This window comes from Tenrec ecaudatus, chromosome 13 (assembly GCF_050624435.1).
Source record: "Tenrec ecaudatus isolate mTenEca1 chromosome 13, mTenEca1.hap1, whole genome shotgun sequence".
In the NCBI taxonomy this organism is placed as follows: domain Eukaryota; kingdom Metazoa; phylum Chordata; class Mammalia; order Afrosoricida; family Tenrecidae; genus Tenrec; species Tenrec ecaudatus.
Window position 1 is genome coordinate 110369445 of NC_134542.1, and position 20739 is coordinate 110390183.

Sequence of the window (20739 nt, forward strand, 5' to 3'; positions counted from 1 at the left end):
AACATAAACTAGTCAGCAGTCCACCGTTTCAGGAGGTAGCAGATGAGCAAGAAAAGTGTTACTGAAAGAAGAACTTCAAGGTGCTATAAAAACAGTAGCTTCAAACAAGGCTCCAGGAATTGGTGAAAGACCAATTGAAGTGTTTCCACAAGCTGACGAAACACTGTAAGCACTCATTCATCTATGTCAGGAATATTGGAAGACAGCTACTTGACCAACTGACTAGAAGAGATCCGTATTTGTACCCATTTCAAGAAAGGTGATCCACCCAAATGCTCAATGTATACAACAGTATCACTGATAACACATACAAGTGAAATGTTGAAGATTCTTCAGCAAAGGTTGCAGCTGTGCATGGACAGGTACCTGCCAGAGGTTCAGGCCAGTTTCAGAAGAGGACATGGAATGTGGGATTGCATTGCTGATGTCAGATGAATCTTGACACAAAGCAGAGAAACCCAGAATGATATTAACCTATGCTTTAGTGACTATGTAAGGCATTGAACAATTGTGTGGACTATAATAAATTGTGGATAACCTTGGGAAGAATGGGGATTTCAGAATACTTCATTGTGAACCTGTGGAACTTGTACATGGATCAAGAGGCAGTTGTGAAAACAGAATATGGGAACAGGGCATAGTTTAAAAATCAGAAAAGATATGCATCAGGGTTGTATCATCACACTATACTTGGTCCATTTCTATGTGGAGCAAATAACCAGAGGAACTGACTTATATGAAGTAGAATGTAGCATCAGGATTAGAGAAAATCTTATTAACAACTTGCAATAGGTAGCTGACACACCTTGCTTGCTGACAGTGAGGAGGTCATGAAACACTTGATGAAGATCACAGATTGCAGCCTTCTGTATTGATGGCAACTCAATGTAAAGAAAACCAAGTTCTCCACAATTGGAGCACTAGGTAGCATCATGATATACACAGAAAAGATTGATGTTATCAAGGATTTTGTCTTACTTGGGTTCACAATCAATGATCATGGATACAGCAATGAAGAGCAAAATTTGAGTTGCAGTGGACTTCTTTAGAGTGCTTCAAAGCTTGGGTATTGCTTTAGGATTAGGGTCACATTTGCCTGACCCAAGTCATGGTATTTTCTATTGCTTCATATGCTTGTGAAAATTGGACATGGAATAGGGAAGATCAAAGAAGGACTGATGTCTTTGAATTGTGGTGCTGGGGAGGAATATTGAAAATACCTTGGACTGCTAAAAGGACAAATCAATCTGTCTTAACAAAGTAAAGTTAGAGTAGTCCTGAAAGGTGAAGATGACCAAACTTCATCTTATATACTTTAGACTTTTTGTTGGGAGAGACAAATCCCTGGAGAAGGACATCATGCTTGGTAAAGTGGAGGAAGACCTTCCAGGAGGTGAACTGACACCATGGTTACGGCCATGGGCTCAAGCATAAGATCAGTTAGGAGGAGGGGGCAGTGCTTTGTTCTTTTGTGCATCGGGGGCTATTGATGGGCACTGACACGATGGCACCTATAGCGAAAAATGGACAATCAACATCTCAACATAATTCAGTAAAATTGTGTATTTAGTATAAAATCCAACTTCTCTGATGTAATATAAATGGATGCCGCTATAATATTTCTCAAAAGATGACTATTCTTAGCTGTCTTTTGGATGCAGAAGGGTCACTGCACATAGATCTCCAGTCCAGAGGAGAAGCGACATTCCTAGCTTTGCTGGCAATAAGTTCCCACGCCCCGCTTCTTAGAGGGATCATTTTATAAGCATCTGTGTGGCATTGCAAGGAGTTCTCTTCATAATTACAGGCAAATTCTCTCAGTAGCTCCCCTCGCCTTCTTAGCAGACCTATACAGGAAGAGGTGATTTGGTGGGAGTTAGAGTGTTTGCCTAGAAGAACCACATTAAATAATTCACTGTCCCCCCAGCTACTCCCTGAGCTAGGTTTCCCGAGTGGGCAATACCCCAGTTCTTCGTTTCACACAAGAAAGAATTCACTCCGAAGCTTGGTTTGTAATCCAAGTGGGGTTTTTTTGAAGGATGGGAGAAGTTTCAGGTTTTACAGTCTCAAAAGAGTAGCACATGCTAAAAAAAATAAGAGAACACGCTATTTCAGGGAAGCATGCCAAACCACGCATAAGCCGCGCTGGGGCTCCAAATGAACACAGGCGGCCTTGTGGGACTGCTCGCCGACAGGTGGTGAACAGAAGCCATAGAGACCGCAGTGTAGCTGTGCGGCCCAGGAACAGGGTCAGAGAGAGGAGGGAATCCTCTCTGGCTGCCACTGACCAGGAGCCGGTCAGAGAGGCGGCCATCCCGCTGCCAGGAAATTTCAAACCTCTGGCTGGAGAGGTGTGGGAGGTTTTGGTGGACCCCATTGGCTGAGTTTAGCCCACATGAATGGGATTAGGAGCCAGGGCCTAGTTTGGATTGCCCAGATGTAATGCCCACCTGGCTGGTGGGGCCAAGGGAGGTGCAGAATTGGAGCATGCCCTGTTAAGGTCTTTATGGGTGGCTAATTGTTGCCTGACTTTTTTTCTTCCCATCGTCTTGTAGTTGGCGTTTGCAGGCATGGGAGATACACTCCCCTGTTCCTGTCTGGCTATCTATCACCTGTATATATGTATAATTTAATTCACATGATGAGAAGATACAGAGCAACTTGGACTTAGTTACATAACTGAAGAGATAATATATTGGAACAAACTCTGAAAAATACTTATAGCTGTATCTAATGAAACACATGTGTACAGTAAATCTAACGAATCCAACCATTTCCAGGCAGTGAGAATCCACGGTGACCTCAGGTGTATCTGAGTAGAACAATGTTTTGAAGAGTGTTTTAGGGTAGAGAAAACCCCAAATATCAAATATAATTTAAGGAGAACATATATCTTAAACAGGAAAAGACAAGACAAAGCCCTCGTATCTGGATGTGAGAGACCATTAGTATAGGCTTGTAATGGCTTCTAAATCTAATGTTTTCCATATAATTGAACAGTTAAAAAGGACTTGGGAGGGAAATGATAACTATCCTAAAAATGCAATTGATGGCAGATTAATACATCACATTTACAGATAGGGCACGGAAGCAGTAGCAGCACCATGATTGGACAAGTATCTTATATTCAGGTCCCTCTGATCAAGAGTCAGATCCTTCTGACCAAGAGATTCTAGCACAATTCCCGTTAAAGGCACACCCAGGCATGTCCCCAAGGCTATGCTGATTCTTCCTGGAAGGCGGGGTAGTGACAACAAGCCATCACAGTCTTAATGCATTCTGCCCCGAGCAACCCTCTTCATGATCTGTTAATAGAAGGAATTTAAAGGAGACTGATTTATATGGAAACATAGGTATGGACTTGGGGCTTCCACCTGTAAACATTAGGTTCCTGAAAACAGTGCTTAGAAGTTGAAACACTGACACACTAGATGAATGGATGGATTCTGATATGAGATGTAAGAGCCCCCAATAAAAGTATTTAAAAAGAAGAAGTAGAAGTTGAAACTAATGCAATGTCTAAATTCCCAGAAGTAGATTAGCAGGACATTCTTCTCAGGGGAACATTAATTAGGAGAGGTCTGGAGTTCTGGCAGTATCCTAGCAGGGGAATTTTTAAGAACAATTCCAGTGAGCTGTATTTGTAAGAGCTGTGACGTTATTCATCCACAAGGAACAAGACTAAATTAAGGTATGCATGTTTTAGGTATTCTAAATAATAAGTAACATCTGCCTACATTCATAGAGTATGTTTCTTTTCAAATATCATTATGTTCACACAAAAACCTTCATTAATTTGGCTTTTAACATTTTCTTTCCTTTTAGTGCCCTGAATTTAAACGACCCAGGGACATTGCAGTTGACTGGGTTGCTGGAAATATTTACTGGACCGATCATTCTAGAATGCACTGGTTCAGTTACTACACAACTCACTGGACGAGCCTGAGGTATTCCATCAATGTGGGACAGCTGAATGGCCCCAACTGTACCCGACTTTTAACAAACATGGCTGGAGAACCCTATGCTATTGCTGTTAATCCTAAAAGAGGGTAAGTTAATGGCTTGATATTTATATTTTTTGAGAGGAGTATCCATCCATATATGCATGGCTGTTTTTTCTTTAATACATTTCAACACATAGCCACAATGTTTCTAAAACTCATTGTATCTTGTGTTCTGTATAAAAGCATGTCTGTCTTACTTAAAATGGTGGTCTATTTTTAACTTTTACCAGATAGTTGGCTGTATTACCTGTGAGAGTGGATGGGTGTGTGTGCCTGCTTGAAACTATTAAAACGGATGTGATGAATACCTTGCCACTATTTGAAATTTAAGATTGCATTTTCAAGATCATAACCATATTGATAAACATAAAAATGTAAAATAACCATATTGATAAACATGTAAAATGATAAACATGTAAAATATTGATATTTTGGATAGTTGGTAATAAAGAATAAAATATGCATGTAAGCAAATGTGATGCAAAAATGGTTTTACTTTTGCATAAAGCAATAAAATATAAGCAATGATCACAAAGGAAGAAAATGTTTAAAAGAAAAACTATTCCTTGTTTTCCATCGAGTTCCATTGAGTAAAATACAACCCCCCACCAAAAAGTTTCTTTGTTTATTGCACTTATGCAGTGTGCTTTCTTCTAAAGAAAGAATGATTTCTGTTTAATAAAGTAATTATCTCTAAAAAACAAAAAGGACATTTTTATTTGATGTAACATTCAGAATAGAAGGAATGTTCTGCTACAACCTGTGGATACTTTCATATGGTAGAAATATTTTTCTTCTATAGTTTAATGGAATTTCAAAAATTGAATTTTGTGTATTCAATAATAAACTATTGTTTACCTAAAGTATTAGTTGTTTATCTTAAGAAATAAACTTTAAGCAGTAGTTAAAATTCAGTGGTCAAAGTATAGAATTTCTTTAAATTCCAATTCCATGGAATGGGGTCCTGAGCAATTGGACAATTATGGAAGAAAGAGAGAACAGAAGGAGAAACACAGGGGAGTCCTCTACCTTATTCAGAGAAGTAGGGTTGAGTTTATTTAACAATGGGGTTTTATAATCATGAGGCCTGCAAGCCTCTTGTTAATACACACACCATAACATGGGCAATGTGTTAATCTTGGATGCCTGAGCTCTCTAGGGAAACAGTTCACAGTAAGTGCCAGGTAGTTAAGAGACAAATGTGTGAATCACTCCTTAAGAAGGAGGGACAAAAGATGCTGACTGCTCTTAAAGAGGAGCATCCTCTAACAGCCAGACACCTGTAGGAGACAGCTTTATATTAGCACTTTAATGGAGGGTATATGTCACACAAACATCCTTCTTGGAATATGTGTGCTTGGATGCTATCCCTTGTCTGGGGGCTGTGGAAATGTGCCGTGCCTCACACAAGTGCTGGTGCGCCAAGCCCTGTGGCCACCAGTGTTGGGAGTAGGTCCTCAGTTTCCCACAAAGGCCTGGGTCCTTCTATCATACTTTGCGTTTAAAGTTCTGTCCAGGACTTGTGCTCTGAGGCACTCTTCTCTGATGCCAGTAGTCTAGGGAAAAACCCTCACAACTCATGGCCTTGGAGTCCATTCTGACTCACGGCAAGCCTACAGCACGGGATGGAAGCGTTCTTGTGAGTTTGAGACTGTAACCCTTATGAACAGACCAACATCTTTGACCTGTTTTCTTCAGGATGATGTACTGGACTGTCGTTGGAGATCACTCTCACATAGAAGAAGCAGCTATGGATGGGACTCTGAGAAGAATTTTAGTACAAAAGAACTTACAGAGACCCACAGGTATGATGTGTTGCTGGCCTGCTCTGAAATGAGCAGGATGCTGAGATTATCAATCTCATGACTCTGCTTTTGTTCTTGGACAATACAATCATTTCCATAAACAACGACATAGTGTATAACATATTGAAAAGTTATCAATTTTAACATTTTATTTTCCCAACTTGAAACTCAGGCCTCTGCCATGTTGCCAGTTATATTGTGGGATATTTTGAAAATTGCTGAGGTTGAAAGGCTATTAACAGAATTTCACATGTTTAAAATTGTGACAATTTGTAGCAATGCGTGAGGCTATGTTTACAAAGGTATGTTTGTGGTAGGAGGGCTAGCATTTTTCCTGTAAGATGAGAGTCCATGTGCTGGGAAAGTATAGACTCTTTTTATGAAAGATGTATTTGATGTTTCCATACCTTTTCATTCACAGTTCTCCAAATGGCTTCAATCGCCTGCCCATCCTGTACTCTGAGCAGGCCACACCTGAACTCATATTGTGTAGTCCCTCAGCCATTAGTTATTAATGTTCTACGTGTGGAAACTGGACCCAAGCTCAGCCAATCAAGTGCATAGATTTTGAAAGTAGATTCTAGTTCATAGCACTTTAAATCATTGTACAATCAGGGCTCCTTTGTGTAACTCTTCTTGTTTTAAATCATGACTAGGTAGTGTACATTTGCTGATGAATGAAATATCTTGGATATATTTTAATATAATATATATTTCTCTCTGCTTTTGAAAACATAGATTTTATTTGATTACTGTCTTGAAATATTTCATATTAAATATTATATTTGTACTCTGGCCATTTCTCAAATATATTGTTGTCTCCGTTTTTCTCACTTCAGAATGTAGTAGAAATAGGGAAAATAGTGCAAAGATGTTCACAAAATTCAAAATCCTTGAAAACATAAGTGAAATTCAAAACCCCCTACAAATGAATAGTGGTCTTGGTATCATTGGGGCCTAGGGTTTGAGTTGCTCACCACAAGTTTGGATGGTCAAACCAATCTCTTCAAGGACGAAAGCTAAAGCTGTTAGCTTTCCCATGATACCACGCTCAGTTCCATTGTCCTACACCACTGAAAGATAATAGAGAGTTAGCTCTTAACTTACAAATCAAACTGATTTGAGAAGGCACGATCTACAGAGAGAAAACCTACAGAAACGGAAAGACGCAGTTGAGGTTCAGGGGACCTGAATAGTCACTCCAGAGCCGGGAACTTCCTTGCAGGCAGGTTTAAATAGACTTCCTGCATGCAGTCTGCACACATGACGGGAATACACAAAGGGACAGTTTTACGGTTATTTGAGGGCATACAAAGAAACATGGACATATCAGCCAATCTGTTCCCAGACAGGAGGGAGGACAAAGTTGGGATCATGAAATGACTGACATGTTTGCAGACTGCAGCTTTTGCCAGGGAGCAGGAGGCAAAGTGGTGGATTTATCTCGGGTGGAAAGACAGGCCAGGCCAGCTGCTGTTTCATCAGCTCTGCAGGTTGAGCCATCAGCATGGTTTACCAGGGCCTGGACATGCGGAAGGTGGTGGCCCTGTCCCATTTGCCAAAGCAGTGAACAACTAAACCATTGTGAGCCTGTGCCTGTCACCTTGGTAAATCTTAGCAATCCTGACTCTTGTGCTTTACTGGAACATGTGGGGCATTCTCTTTTAAAACTTTCTGCTCTTCTTTTGACTTGATCCCAAATACTCATCATTCTCTGTTTTGATAAGAATTAGTGCCTGGAGATTTTCTTTTTTTAGGATTTTATTAGTTCTTTATTAAAGACAAAAAAAGGAGACATGATATTTTAAAGATAGACACAAACTTTTTCTTCATAAAATTGACTCGCATCTCGGTAACAGAAAAGGTTATTTGATTCCTTTATTAAGTTTTTAATTTAAAAGGCTATCTTTTTTATTAAAGGGTTTAAGGAAAAATCAAAATCATTGATTTTTGGATCTTTTGGAATATAAAGCACACTTATCTGAAAACTTTGTTATATAATTTTTATCTAGATATAATTCTATTTGATAGTGTAGTATGTGATCAGAGCTGATCAAAATGTGTATGTCTTAGACTAGCCCTGCACTGTCTGGCACTTCAGAGAACTAGCACTGCTGCTGAATTCAAAGAAACAATGTTATTAACTTGGTGTAGACACCCATTGGCTTCTTTCTCATGATTACAAACTGTATCCTGTTTCCTTGTAAGCACCCATATTGTTGGGGACAACTGTACTTGTCTATCCTGTTATGTTGGTGTAAGAAAAGAAGTTTTTTCCACCCTTTGTCCATACTGCTTTGGTGTGTAATGCCAGCAACCGGAAATTGCTTTATATTATGGCTACATAAACAAAAACAGAGATATTAAAACAATTCTAACTACCAAATGAATCACTCAGCACAATCAAGTAAAACATGGGACAGAACTTTTAAAATCGTTAAGTCATTGCCTGAGGCAATTTGGGTACATCACGTCTCTATAATATACTTGAGAATAATATTTGTATTTACTTTTATTTCAGTTAAGACCATATTTATATGCTTATAAGATTAATCATTTTGTTTCCTATTTAATTGAAGAATTGTTATGGTTTTGATAGCTCTTTCCAGTCTGATTGTCAAGTTTTGGTCCATATGCAAATGAATAAAATTAGCACAAGCTCAAATGGCCTTGCCAGTGAAGCGAAGGACCTAATTAAGAGATCTCTATGGGATCCGGCTTGGGAGATCTAGTTAGGAAAGCTCTTTCGTCTTTATCTTTTAATTGCATTGTACTTTCAAAATTGGTCATGTGAACCCTGAGTCTGCAGACAGTGTTCAGCTGATGCTACTGAAGTTTGGTCATTCAGACTCACTGTCCGTGAGATCCGTCACGAGTACATCGATGGAAACTCTATGGAGCAGTTCTCTTCTCTGTCACTTGAGGTCTATGTGAGCCCAAATCTACTGGATAGCACCCCAAAACATCAATAGCAATGATTATCTGATTTACCTGCACACAAATTAAGGTTACTCAATGGAGATTTATTATGGAATAGACTTTCTCTTCCATATTGAAGAGAGACATACCTTTTGATATCTTGTAGGCTCACTATGAGTCAGAAACAACTACATGGCAGTGGGTTTGTTGATGTTGGGGGTTTTTTTGGTTTATGTCTTGAAGATGTTTTTGACCAATCTCAATGAAGACATTCACTGCTGTCGAGTCATAGCGACCCTGCAGGACAGGGGAGAACTGCCCCTGTGCGTTTCCCTGACTGGAACTGTTCACAGGATGGAAAGACCCCGCTTTCTCGCAAGCGGCAGCTGGTAGAGAGCAGCCTGACACTTACCCAGGTCTCTCTGACAATGTGAACAAGCAGTTTCAAATTAATGAATGCAGTAAAGCCAAAAAAAAAAAAGTTTTAAGGCCAATAAAAGCTTACATAATTTTCTACATTTTATTGCAAATCTAAATATCAATATTTAGTTAACTTAAAGGTCAGCCTACATACAGGTGACTTATAACAATGTAGGCCAAGTAACAACAAGATAAAAGTAACCAGAGCTGCGGCTGTTACATCTGAATATCGGTGGTCCCTGTGATGTAAGGAGCCCTGAGGCCCAGTGTTGAGCACTAAGTAGTCCAGCAAAAGGTTGCCGGTGGAACCCACCAACTGCTCTGTGGGAAAAGACACATCAGTCAGTCTGCTTCCCTAAAGATTTTCAGCTTTGGAAACCCCGAGATCAAGGCCACCCCGTCCTACAAAGTGGCTGTGCTTCACACGATATCATTAAGAATGAATCTAAGTGATTTAACCCATGATCCTGTTATATTTTGAGAACTGTGTTTTCATGACAGGATCAAAAAGATCCCTTATTTTTGGCCTTTGCCTGTGAGAGCCGCCCCGTGGAGAGGAGTATGGCCATCTCTCTGCTATCAGTGGACTCCGAAAAGGGTGAATCAGCTGACAAAAATGTTACCGTCGCCAGTTGCGTTCAAGGCGCCCCTCCGACCGGATATCGTGAATTTTGCTCACACCAACCTGCCGAGAAAAAGAGCTGTCAGGGAATTGGCGGCTCATCAGACCGTGCCGAACCCGGGTCGAGACGTGGCGAGAATGCCCTGAGTTGGGTGGCGGGTGGACACACTATTGGGGCCAAGGCGCGTTTGGAAATAGGTGTCCTGAGGTCGCTTGTTCGCACCAACCACTACCTGGCGCCGTTGGCAGTAAACCCACTCAGGGCGCCGTGCTGTCTACTCTGAAGTCGCTGCCTCTGCCTCATTGCCTCTGCCTCACCTGTGCTGCTAACGTCTAAAGGTCATCATCCTGAGGAAGTTCTTGAACCTCCTTTGAGAGTGGAAGACAAAGTAGAGGCTGCAAGAAGACCAAGGAGGTGGCTTTGCTTCTTAAGAAACGCAAGGCCTGGAAGGATACCGAGCAGCTCTGAGTAAATGAGAGGCCGGAGTACCCTAAGGCTCATTGGCTTACCAGCTCACTCATCCTTCTGGGGTTTTCCATCGTTTATGCTTTCTATTTCCGCAATTATTTTTCCAGCCCAGAGTCGCAGGATTCAAAATGTTGGCGGCTGCTCACACACGCATACGAATACCGGTGAGAAGTTCCCTAGTTTGCAACATCCCCCCAGCCCCCTCGTCAGTGTCTGCAAAAGTCATCCCCCCCACCCAACCCCACCCCCGCTTGCGAGTTGCTGTTTTATAAATTGGAATTTGAGTCGGCTCCGGCTGAGAGAATTTCAGCAATAGCTGACAACCGATCGCCTGCTTTTAATAAAGCTTCTCATTAGACCCGTTCGGTGCGGGGCGTGGTCCTGACTGCCTTAGAAACGAGGCACAACAAACCAGCAAGGGCAAAATGAGAGCCTGTCGACGGATGCGGCCAGGGGACAGTGCTTCATTTACAACGAAGACCACGCTATCATGAAGGCCTTCAGGAACATCTCTGGAATTACTCTGCTCAATCTCAGCAAAGGGAACATGTCTTGGGGACGTTTCTGCATTGGACTGAAGGTGCATTTGCAGCTTGGATGAGCAGTATGGCTCTCTGAAGAGTAACTACCTCCCACCCCCCACCCCACCCCCCCTCGCACAGGGTGATCAACACAGAACTTGGCAGCAGAGTCTTGAAAAGCCCTGAGATCCCAAAAGCCCTCTGGGCGCCACACAAGAAAATTCTTTGTGGAGTCCTGAAGAAGAGCCCACTAAAAACATGAGAATCATGTTGAAGCTCAATTCATATGCCAAGGCCGTCTGCAGCAGGAACACCATTCTTAGGCTGGCAGGGAATCACAAGTTGAGGGCGGCCTAGGTCAATTCAGATGAGCAGGGAGTTTCCAACAAGAAGCCTGGGTGAAGAAGAAAGGCGCCAAGGAAGCAGCTGTCATGAAGAAGCCAAAGAAGTCAGGTGGGGAAAAGGCTGCACATAACAGGAAACCTGCCACAGACAAAAAGAAGCCTGCTGCGTCAACCCTTCCATTGTATTCCATGCAACTTGTCTTTTTGGACATCTTATTTTGAATAAAGACCTGATTGAAGAGCAGTGCCAAACAAATATATATATGTATATGTCTATGTTGTTGAGTTATTTTAAATAATATATTAAAAATGAAGTCATTCTGTGGATAAATTGTCCTCAGAGATACTGCAGGCTAGGTACCAGGCAACCACAATTAAATGAATATTGCAATGAAGGAAATTACACAACTTTGAATTATGTCAATGTTCTATTTATCATACAGAGGTCTAGTATGTGTACAATGACATTAGGAAAAAGTTTGAAATATTGTGTTCATTACCAATATTTGATACAAACACACATCTTCTTGATAGAGTTCTCATAACCCTTCAAGTTATCAAAATAAACCAGGAAGGGAACAGTAAAGCACAATAATATGATATACATCTCAATTCTATAGTATAAAGATAAAAAGTGAACTATAATACAAAACCTAATAGATAAAATGCACAAACCCATTTCCTCGGAGTGGGTTCTGACTCAAAGTAATAGATGTCACAGCTTTAGAGCTGCAGAGGACAGCTAATCTGGAGAACTCCCAAGGTTTACAATCAAGAAAGGTGTGCAAGAGACCAATATCTTCCCAACCTGCGTATCGATCTGTATGCTGAGCAAATAAAACCAGAAACTAGATGATATGCATCACATGACCGCAGGATCAGAGGTACATTCATTAACACCCTGTGTGAAACGCAGCTCACAGAGCTTTGCTTGCTGAAAGCCCAGTGGACGTGACGCATTTACTGATGATGATACGGCCTTCAGTGTGGATTCTGACTCCATGAAAAGGAAACAGAAATCCACACCTTGTAACAATAGAGGACATCATGATCGATGGAGAAAAGATGGAAACCATCAAGGATTTCCATTTGCTTGGACCCACAATCAATGCTCATGAAAGCAGCTGCCAAGACACTAATTATTGCACTGAGCAAATCTGCTACAAAATACCGTGTATTTGGATACATAAACCAATGCTCAACAAGAAAAATGAGAATAATCCAATTTTTTAAATGTGCAGATGACATGTCTAGGCAGTTCAGGAAAAAATGACTTCCATATGGCCCACAGATATATGCATAAATGCTCATGATCTTTATTCAGTTAAGAGGTGGGAATCAAAACAAAGATAAGATACTACCTTACACTGACATTGATAGCAAAGTTGAGAAGATTGGAAAATAGCAAGTGCTGGAGAGGCTGTGGAGAGATTGGTCCCAGGTGCGACGGTGAAACTGTACCACCACTGTGGAAAACCCGTGTGAGAGCATGACGCAGCAATCTCTCCACTCAGCAAATAAGCCTGAACAGCTATATGCGATGTACACCCATTCACAATAGCAAGAAAATGAAATAACCTGAATGCCAGGGGGTGAAGGAATGGACAAATGCACACTGGTACATACAAACGAGAGAAGAAGAATGAGGCTGTTGAACACCCCATGACATAGATGGATTTGGAAGCTATTATGTTTAGACAAGTTAGTCAGTTATATAAAGACAACTATGGTATGAGAGCACTACTGTAAAAGTGAAAATCAAGTTAAAGGTTTTCATATTGAAAGAAACAGACTGCTGGTTCATGGTGGCCATGGGGACAATAAAGTGTCTGAGTGAACATGGCGGTTTGAGGATGAAAATTCTCGGATGGTATTTTCAGTTACTTTAAATATATATGAAAGCTTGACCACGAATAAGGAAGACTAAAGGAGAATCGATGCATTCAACTTATGGGGTTGGCAAAGAATATTGAATACACAATAGACTGCCAGTAGAAGAAGCAAACCTGTCTTCGAAGAGAGAGACCACTTCAAGTCAGAAGGGGGACTGGTATGAGACTCGTGTACTGTGGACATGTTACCAAGAGGGACCATCTCCTGGACAGGACATCATTGCTTGGGAAAGAGCATCAGGGAAAAAAGAGGGAGACCATAAACCAGGTGGACTGACACAGTGGCTGCTGCAAAAATGGATTCAAACCGTGGTTATTGCACTGATGGTGCAAGGCATGGCAGACTTTCCTTCAGTTTACGGAGTCATTGCAAGTCATTTCCGACACCTGGAAACAACAGCCGCAATCACGCTGATTGAAAGAGCCATGCCTTTCCGTCCCAAACTGATGAGCTCAAACCTGCAAGGATTTGGTTAGTAGTTTAATCATTGTGCTACCAGTGATACATGATAGAACAATAGCTATAAAAAGCAGAGTATGCGAGGAAGACAACGAATACAGCTTTATTTTTCTCTATGCAAAGTGAAATTCTCTTATATCTTGCTAAACATGTCTATGAACTCTCAACACACCCTTCTGTGAAAGGATTGGTTTTCACGTTTGTCCATGCATGTTGATTTTGCAGGTCTGACCGTGGATCAGTTTAGTGATCGCATCTACTGGGCTGATTTCGAGCTGTCTCTGATTGGCAGTGTTCGGTATGACGGCTCAGATTCAGTCGTCTCTGTCAGCAGCAAACAAGGTTGGTGCAGTGCTTTTGTTCTCAAATCCTATCGGAGTAGTAAATGATAGAACATAAAAACATGTATGGGAGCTTTAGAAACACAAACCTTTTTCTGGATCTCTCAAAATGTGCCTGTCAACTTTTAGATCTCACTTTGGATTAAAATGTCCATTCTAAAAAAAAAAAAAAGTCCATTCTAAGTGGAAAAGAGGCCAGAATGGAAGTCCTTTAGGATGAATAAGGTCCATTGCTGCCAAGATTGATAAAAGTAGCTTTATTCTGTGGCTTCTGTGGTTCTTTCTTTCAGAGGAGACCACTCATGTAGTCATGATTAATGTCATAGAAACAGATTTTTATTTCAAGCTGCAGTGATAGCCAGTAGGATATTATTATGATAGGGCTTGTAGGGACACCCTACCACGTGGGAAAAGCACAATTTGCATCACTCGTAACCTCCAGGTATACCTGTGCTCTTTTTCCTGCCCCCTTGCTGTCTCTGCACGTCTGCTTCCCATTGGCTTATGTTTCCTCTCTATGTCCTGACTCCTTTCACAAGCTGTTTGCCTGACTCTGTTCTCTCTAATGAATCCTGTTTTTATCCTGCTTGTTCTTTGCCCCCCTTCTTATATTTGCAGCAGATTATTTAAAAATGTGTTCTTCAAGTCTTTGTATTTATACCCTCTGTATTGAATATAACTCCAATTATTTTTCACAAAAGCATAGAGGTGGAAAGAAAATGATGACATTGAACTGTTCATTGTGCTTTGTCTAGTGTGTTCTAGAGTATCAATAATCCTTGGGAACTGGAAATCCAAACTCTTGTCATTAATTATAGTTGACCTGTTTCAGCTTAAGTGTACATTTTCCTATCAAGAAACTTTGATGAGCAATCAATAAACTTAAAAAGTGTTTTATGTTTTCTAATTTGTAGATAATTATTAAAATATAATTTCATTTTTGTTATATATTTTAATACAAATGATTATTTTCTTCCTTTGTAATCTCTTGAAAATAATCATGGAATATGATAAATTATGATCACTATTTTTTAAGTCACATTAGTCAGAGGTATAATTGCCATTCATCAGTTTGTTTTCTTTTTACATTTTGAAAAAAGACAATAGTATTGACAAATGTTTTCTAGGATTTATTTTTTAAGACCAATTCATGATTACTTCATAAATCTGTCAGGCCGGTAATGCAATTTAAATGTCAATTCAATCCAGAATGCAAACAGAGTTTGTAAACTGTTTTGTTTTGTTCTTCTGTGCTCCTTGTGATTGGCACAGAGATTTTTTTCAATTGTTTGTAGTTTCTAAACTATACAGCAGAAAAGATTATTCTGTATCTAATAGTCCCCTAGCAATACTTCATGATGATGATGATTACATTGATGATGGGAATATTTGGTATATTCTGGGAGAGATACTTAATGTTACACATATATCTATTATGAATAAATTACTTCAAACAATTTTATAGTTATTATTTTTAAAAAGACACTAATTCTGAAGTTCCTTTTTTAAAATTAAGGGAACAATCACAAAACTTTCTGTATTATCTTGGTTAAACTTACATAATTTTCTTAACTCTTACATATATATACTGTAACTTTTATAATACCTCCTTTTGAAATTCTAGGCTTATTCCATCCACATAGAATTGATATCTTTGAAGATTACATATATGGAGCAGGACCTAAAAACGGTGTATTTCGAGTACAGAAATTTGGTCATGGTTCAATAGAGTACCTTGCTTTAGATGTTGATAAAACAAAAGGGGCTTTGATATCTCATCGCTATAAACAAGTAAACTGTAAGTATGATATTTTATCAAGTTATGAAATATTATAAAATATAAAGTTATAGCTACATATAAATTTTATTCCTTAAAACTTTCAAAATAACATTTTAGAAATATCTTAAATACTTAAACACCTTGACCCCAGTAAGTTAAGTTTCAAATTTAATCTCACCAAACTTGGTAATTTATCAAAATCAAGGTTTAGGTGATGCAAAAATTTTAATTCTGTCATTATAATTACTGGAAATTTCAACATTTGCTATGTATCTTAGAGTTTTGTATGTGTAAATTCCATTATACACATATAAAATACTACTGTGAGTTTCTACAATGCAAGAAACAAGGAACAGAGTCTTTACCACTTTTGCTCTTGGTACCGAGAACAAAATACCTGTAGTAGGATTAACATGTACGAAAAGAGAGTTTTTTTAAGAGGAATTCTTTCTCTGATCTATTTTTTAAAACAACTTATTGTTGTGTCTTACCATTATGTAAAGCAATAGGCAAAAAGTCAAAGGTACTTTCTTGAAACATTTATTTACCACCATCAAAAAAATTCATGTGCAAATTAACAAAAAAAAAAAAAAGAAGAAAGAAACAAGGGAGATGGGCTGAAATCCTAATCATTTCATTGAATCTAAGCTAGCCCTTTAAGAAACAGCACCATGAAAGCAGAACCCAAACTAAAACCCAACCTACTACTGTCAAGTTCAGTTCAACCCTACCCAGGTGCCAAGGCTTTGCGAATCTGTCTCTGTCTCCCGAGAAAGGCTGACGAGTCGATATTGATCAGGAGTTCTTATGGTCATCCTTATGGTATATAAAAAGAGATTGTGCCTTATTTATGCAATAATATAATAAAATAACAGGTGATATTTATTAAAATTCATTCTCAAAAGTGATTAAAACAAAATGTGTTCCATAAGCTCATTCCCAAATTGTATCTGAATGTTTGCTGCTCTATTTCAATGATCCGATGTACTAATGCCATTACTTTCAACTTAGTGGTTTTTTAAAAAAAATGTCCACTGGGTCTGATATAGTAAACATCAATATGCTTCTATCAGATGGGATGACTTAATTTAAGACTTTAACAAATGAAACCAATCAAATGGAATGCTTTTCAAGAGCTTTCCTTTCTACCATTTCACCTGCCATGCATAGCAGTGAAAATAAGTCCTTAGGCCCTACAAAGCACTTCTCCAGCATTGGGTTTCGTTCTTATGAATTGATAGGCGGGTGGCCATGGAATCCTTTATAAACAGCAGAGGGGGCTTATTTTAGAACACTCTCTTAAACAAACAAACAACCACACAGATGTGAGTAGGATTGTCCAGGATCTGCATGAACTCTACTGCTAATCACCACCAAGGCTGCACTTTGGAAACTCAGACCAGCTTTCTTGCCAAAGAAATAGTCATTCCATGGAAGATGGACAAAGTGAAGACTTGAGCGCTTCATTATCTGCTATGTAACGTGCAAATTAAGACTGATGAAGATGAGGAGATAGCTTATCTCTGTCTCTTAGGGCATATGCTCACTGGCATGGAGTCAATAGGGACAGAGTCCGCCTGCCCCTGTGGATTCTGAGGCTGAAAATCGGTACCAGAGCGGAAAGCCTCTTCTTTCTCCTGCAGAGAGTGGCTGGTGATTTCAAACTGTTGGTCTTGTGCTTAGCAGCCCGACTCCTAACCCAGGGTAGACTACCAGAGCTCTGCTCATGGAATACAGTAACATTACGATGCATACTCCCAGTAGAAGTTCCGTATGCTTTCTTTTCAACATTGCTCAATCAAGCTTTCACTTATGGAATTTTATACTGGGTATCTGTTGTTTCTGTACTGATGCATATTAACTATTTTCTTTTGTTTTGTTTTAATCAGTACCTAATCCATGTTTGGATTTAGCATGTGAATTCCTTTGTTTGCTGAATCCTTCTGGGGCCAGCTGTGTGTGCCCTGAAGGAAAATATTTGATTAATGGGACCTGCACTGATGACAGTGAGCTAGGTAGGTATATGTCATTATTTTGGAAATAAGGATATTATTCTTAATAACTTCTCACATTTTAAACTTAGCAAATTTACATACACAGTCATATAAGTGGCTTAGTATCAATAGCTCTTGAATGCATGTGTTTATTTCTTCACTTGTAGTTGAAGACGGAATTCTGTAATTTTCACAAAGCAATATCAAGCACTTAAAATGCATTTAATAATATATTTAAGATGTTATGTCTTGCACAGAACAGAAGATACTTTGATATATTGTCTCAGGAACGCCCCCCCAAAACAAAAACCAAAAAAAAACTGAACACACTGCCTTAAAGTCCATGCTGAATCATAGCAGCCTTATAGGATGGGGTGAGTTTCCAAGACTATAATTCCTTTTCAGGAGTAGAAAGCCTCATCTTTATCCCACAGAGTCACTGGTAGTTTGAACTGCTGACCTTGTGGTTAACAGCCCAACTAGTGGGTGGATGCCATTTTGTTATTGATTTAAACCAAACACCAAAATCTATTTACTCATTCAACAAGGTTATATTGAATATCTGTATAATGAATCCTAATTTAGAGTTCTTCACTCTCACTTTCATTCATAGAGTTTGGAACTTAGAAGGTAAACATTAAAAAAACAAATTTTGAAAGATGAAATGCCATTTCAAATGCTGATACATGATACGTAAAAAAATATTTTGAGGGCTTATCAGCAAAATACACTTCTAAGTGTCTGGTATTTCTCATGCAATCCTTTCAAGAAACCATTGACAATGTATTGGCTCCACACCTACTTTAATGGATAAGAAAACGAAAGTAGGGAAAGGCTAACTTACTTGTGCAAGGTTGCTTAGTAACTGCTGGCATTCTACAGCAAGTTTATATTTAATCAGGACACAATGCATCTGTATTCTTCTGTAGCCCATCTATTGCCCATTTCCCATCCTTGGAAGAATTGAAAATGACCTACATACATTATCTAGAATAATGCCATGCAAAGTAGAGTTATAGGACTTCTAAAATAAGTGGCATCAGCAGTTAGGTGAGAAAGTGAAACAAGTTATTTGCATCATTCAGTCTCCAAATTTTGTAGTTTTATGCTTGAAATAAAGTAGCTTGATGATCTAAAGGCAACCGTTTACCAGATACTAAACTATTTAGTGATTTCAGCCTATTTCAAGTCTGCTTGCAACTTCCTCAGGGTTCAATTTTATCATTTAAAAGAGAATCTTAAATTTAACTAAGCAGGATAACGAAACACGCACATTCACCCCTACATACATGACCCTTGGGTCTCTTCAGTTAGTAATATAAATAGATGTTTCCAACTTATTAATTGACATAGATAAAAGTCCGTTCATTTTTCCTGATATTAACATTTGATCTAGCCAAGTTTTTTAGCTCTTTATAATTACTTGACTTTTTCTAGCTGCCATTGTAAAAAATGATAAGCACACTGTATATTTTTAATCTTCATGTATGAAATTTGAAATTCAAATGTTACTCATTCCTGGGGAAGTGTTCACCTGCTCGTTCCGAGAGTTGATTATAATTGCCGAAGCTTGGCTACTGGGAGGTGATTTAGTTTTTGAAAAAAGCAGCCTACTCTTTCATTATGTAACAATCACCATAGTTTTTGGAAGGCTGTAGCTCCACTTTCTGTTCATCAGGCAGTGTTGTACTTTTAGATTCCTGATGCCCAATGAGACATAATATAGACGTTCACATGCTCAGACATGTAAGTTTTCTGAACAGCTATGGGTTTCATAATGCATATAGTATCACTACAGACTGCGATTAGTCCTTTCTTAATAATCCTAACTATGTTCATAAAATTTGCTTTTTCCTATTTACATTCACAGCTTCCATAAAAATCTTTCCTGACTGAATGAGTTAGAACTATTGCTAAGTGTTAAATTATGCATGCATAATATAACGCTAGATTTTTCTTGGGAGTCTAACCCCTATGCTCAACTGTTGCCTGGAGATTTCCACTTGTGTTTGCCTGTGTCTCTCCAATTTGGTATGTCCACAACTAAGTCACCTCTCCAGTTCATATTGCCCTAGATCCCCACTTGGTTGTCAGCATAAGAAAATCAAGAATTAAGATATTTTCTCCTTTTTACATACAGCAGTTCAAATTTTAGCTCCAAGTTACCTTTTACAATACTCTATTGCAGTCTTCTGCCTCTGTCTTCTGTTGTCTGAATCATTTACAGGGAGCCCTAGTAGCACCTTGGCTTTCAGTAGTATGTGCCCCCTGCCAGTATAGTTTTTGCTTGACCCTTGTTTTGGGGGTAAATCCAAGGACCTTTTCTGACCTTCTGAGAGCTATCTTTTTTTTTTTTTTTTTTTAACAATTTATTGGGGCTCATACAATTATTTTCACAGTTCATACATATACATACATCAATTGTATAAAGCACATCCGTACAGTCTTTGCCCTAATCATTTTTTTCTCTTTTCTTCTTTTACATTTTATTAGGGACTCATACAACTCTTACCACAATCCATACATATACATATATCAATTGTATAAAGCACATCCATACATTCCCTGCCCCAATCATTCTCAAGGCATTTGCTCTCCACTTAAGCCCATTGCATCAGGTCCTCTTTTTTTCCCCCTCCCTCCCATTCCCCCCTCCCTCATATGCCCTTGGTAATTTATACATCGTTATTTTGTCATATCTTGCCCTATCCGGAGTCTCCCTTCTCCCCTTCTCTGCTGTCCCTCTCCCAGGGAAGAGGTCACATGTGGATCCTTGTAATCAGTTCCCCCTTTCCAACCCACTCACCCTACACTCTCCCAGCATCGCCCCTCACACCCTTGGTCCTGAAGGTATCATCCACCCTGGATTCCCTGTGCCTCCAGCCCTCATATGTACCAGTGTACAGCCTCTGTCCTATCCAGGCTTGCAAGGTAGAATTCGGATCATGGTAGTTGGGGGGAGGAAGCATCCAGGATCTGGGGGAAAGCTGTGTTCTTCATCGATACTACCTCACACCTAATTAACCCATCTCCTCTCCTAAACCCCTCTATGAGGGGATCTCCATTGGTCGACACTTGGGCCTTGGGTCTCCACTCTGCACTTCCCCCTTCATTTAATATGATATATATATACATATATACACATACATATACACATATATACACATA

The 20739-nt window shown here is 39.3% G+C and overlaps 1 protein-coding gene and 1 pseudogene across 1 annotated transcript in view; both read left to right on the top strand.

Moving 5' to 3' along the window:
• LRP1B (LDL receptor related protein 1B) overlaps positions 1-20739 on the top strand; it is a 1653255-nt gene that overhangs the window by 1566738 nt on the left and 65778 nt on the right. Inside the window, exons 78-82 of the mRNA XM_075529151.1 lie at positions 3826-4049; positions 5703-5809; positions 13682-13798; positions 15422-15595; positions 17467-17592. Coding sequence (XP_075385266.1) covers positions 3826-4049; positions 5703-5809; positions 13682-13798; positions 15422-15595; positions 17467-17592 — 748 coding nt within the window. The remainder of the gene's footprint in view (positions 1-3825; positions 4050-5702; positions 5810-13681; positions 13799-15421; positions 15596-17466; positions 17593-20739) is intronic.
• LOC142424755 (large ribosomal subunit protein uL4-like) lies at positions 6088-11326 on the top strand (annotated as a pseudogene).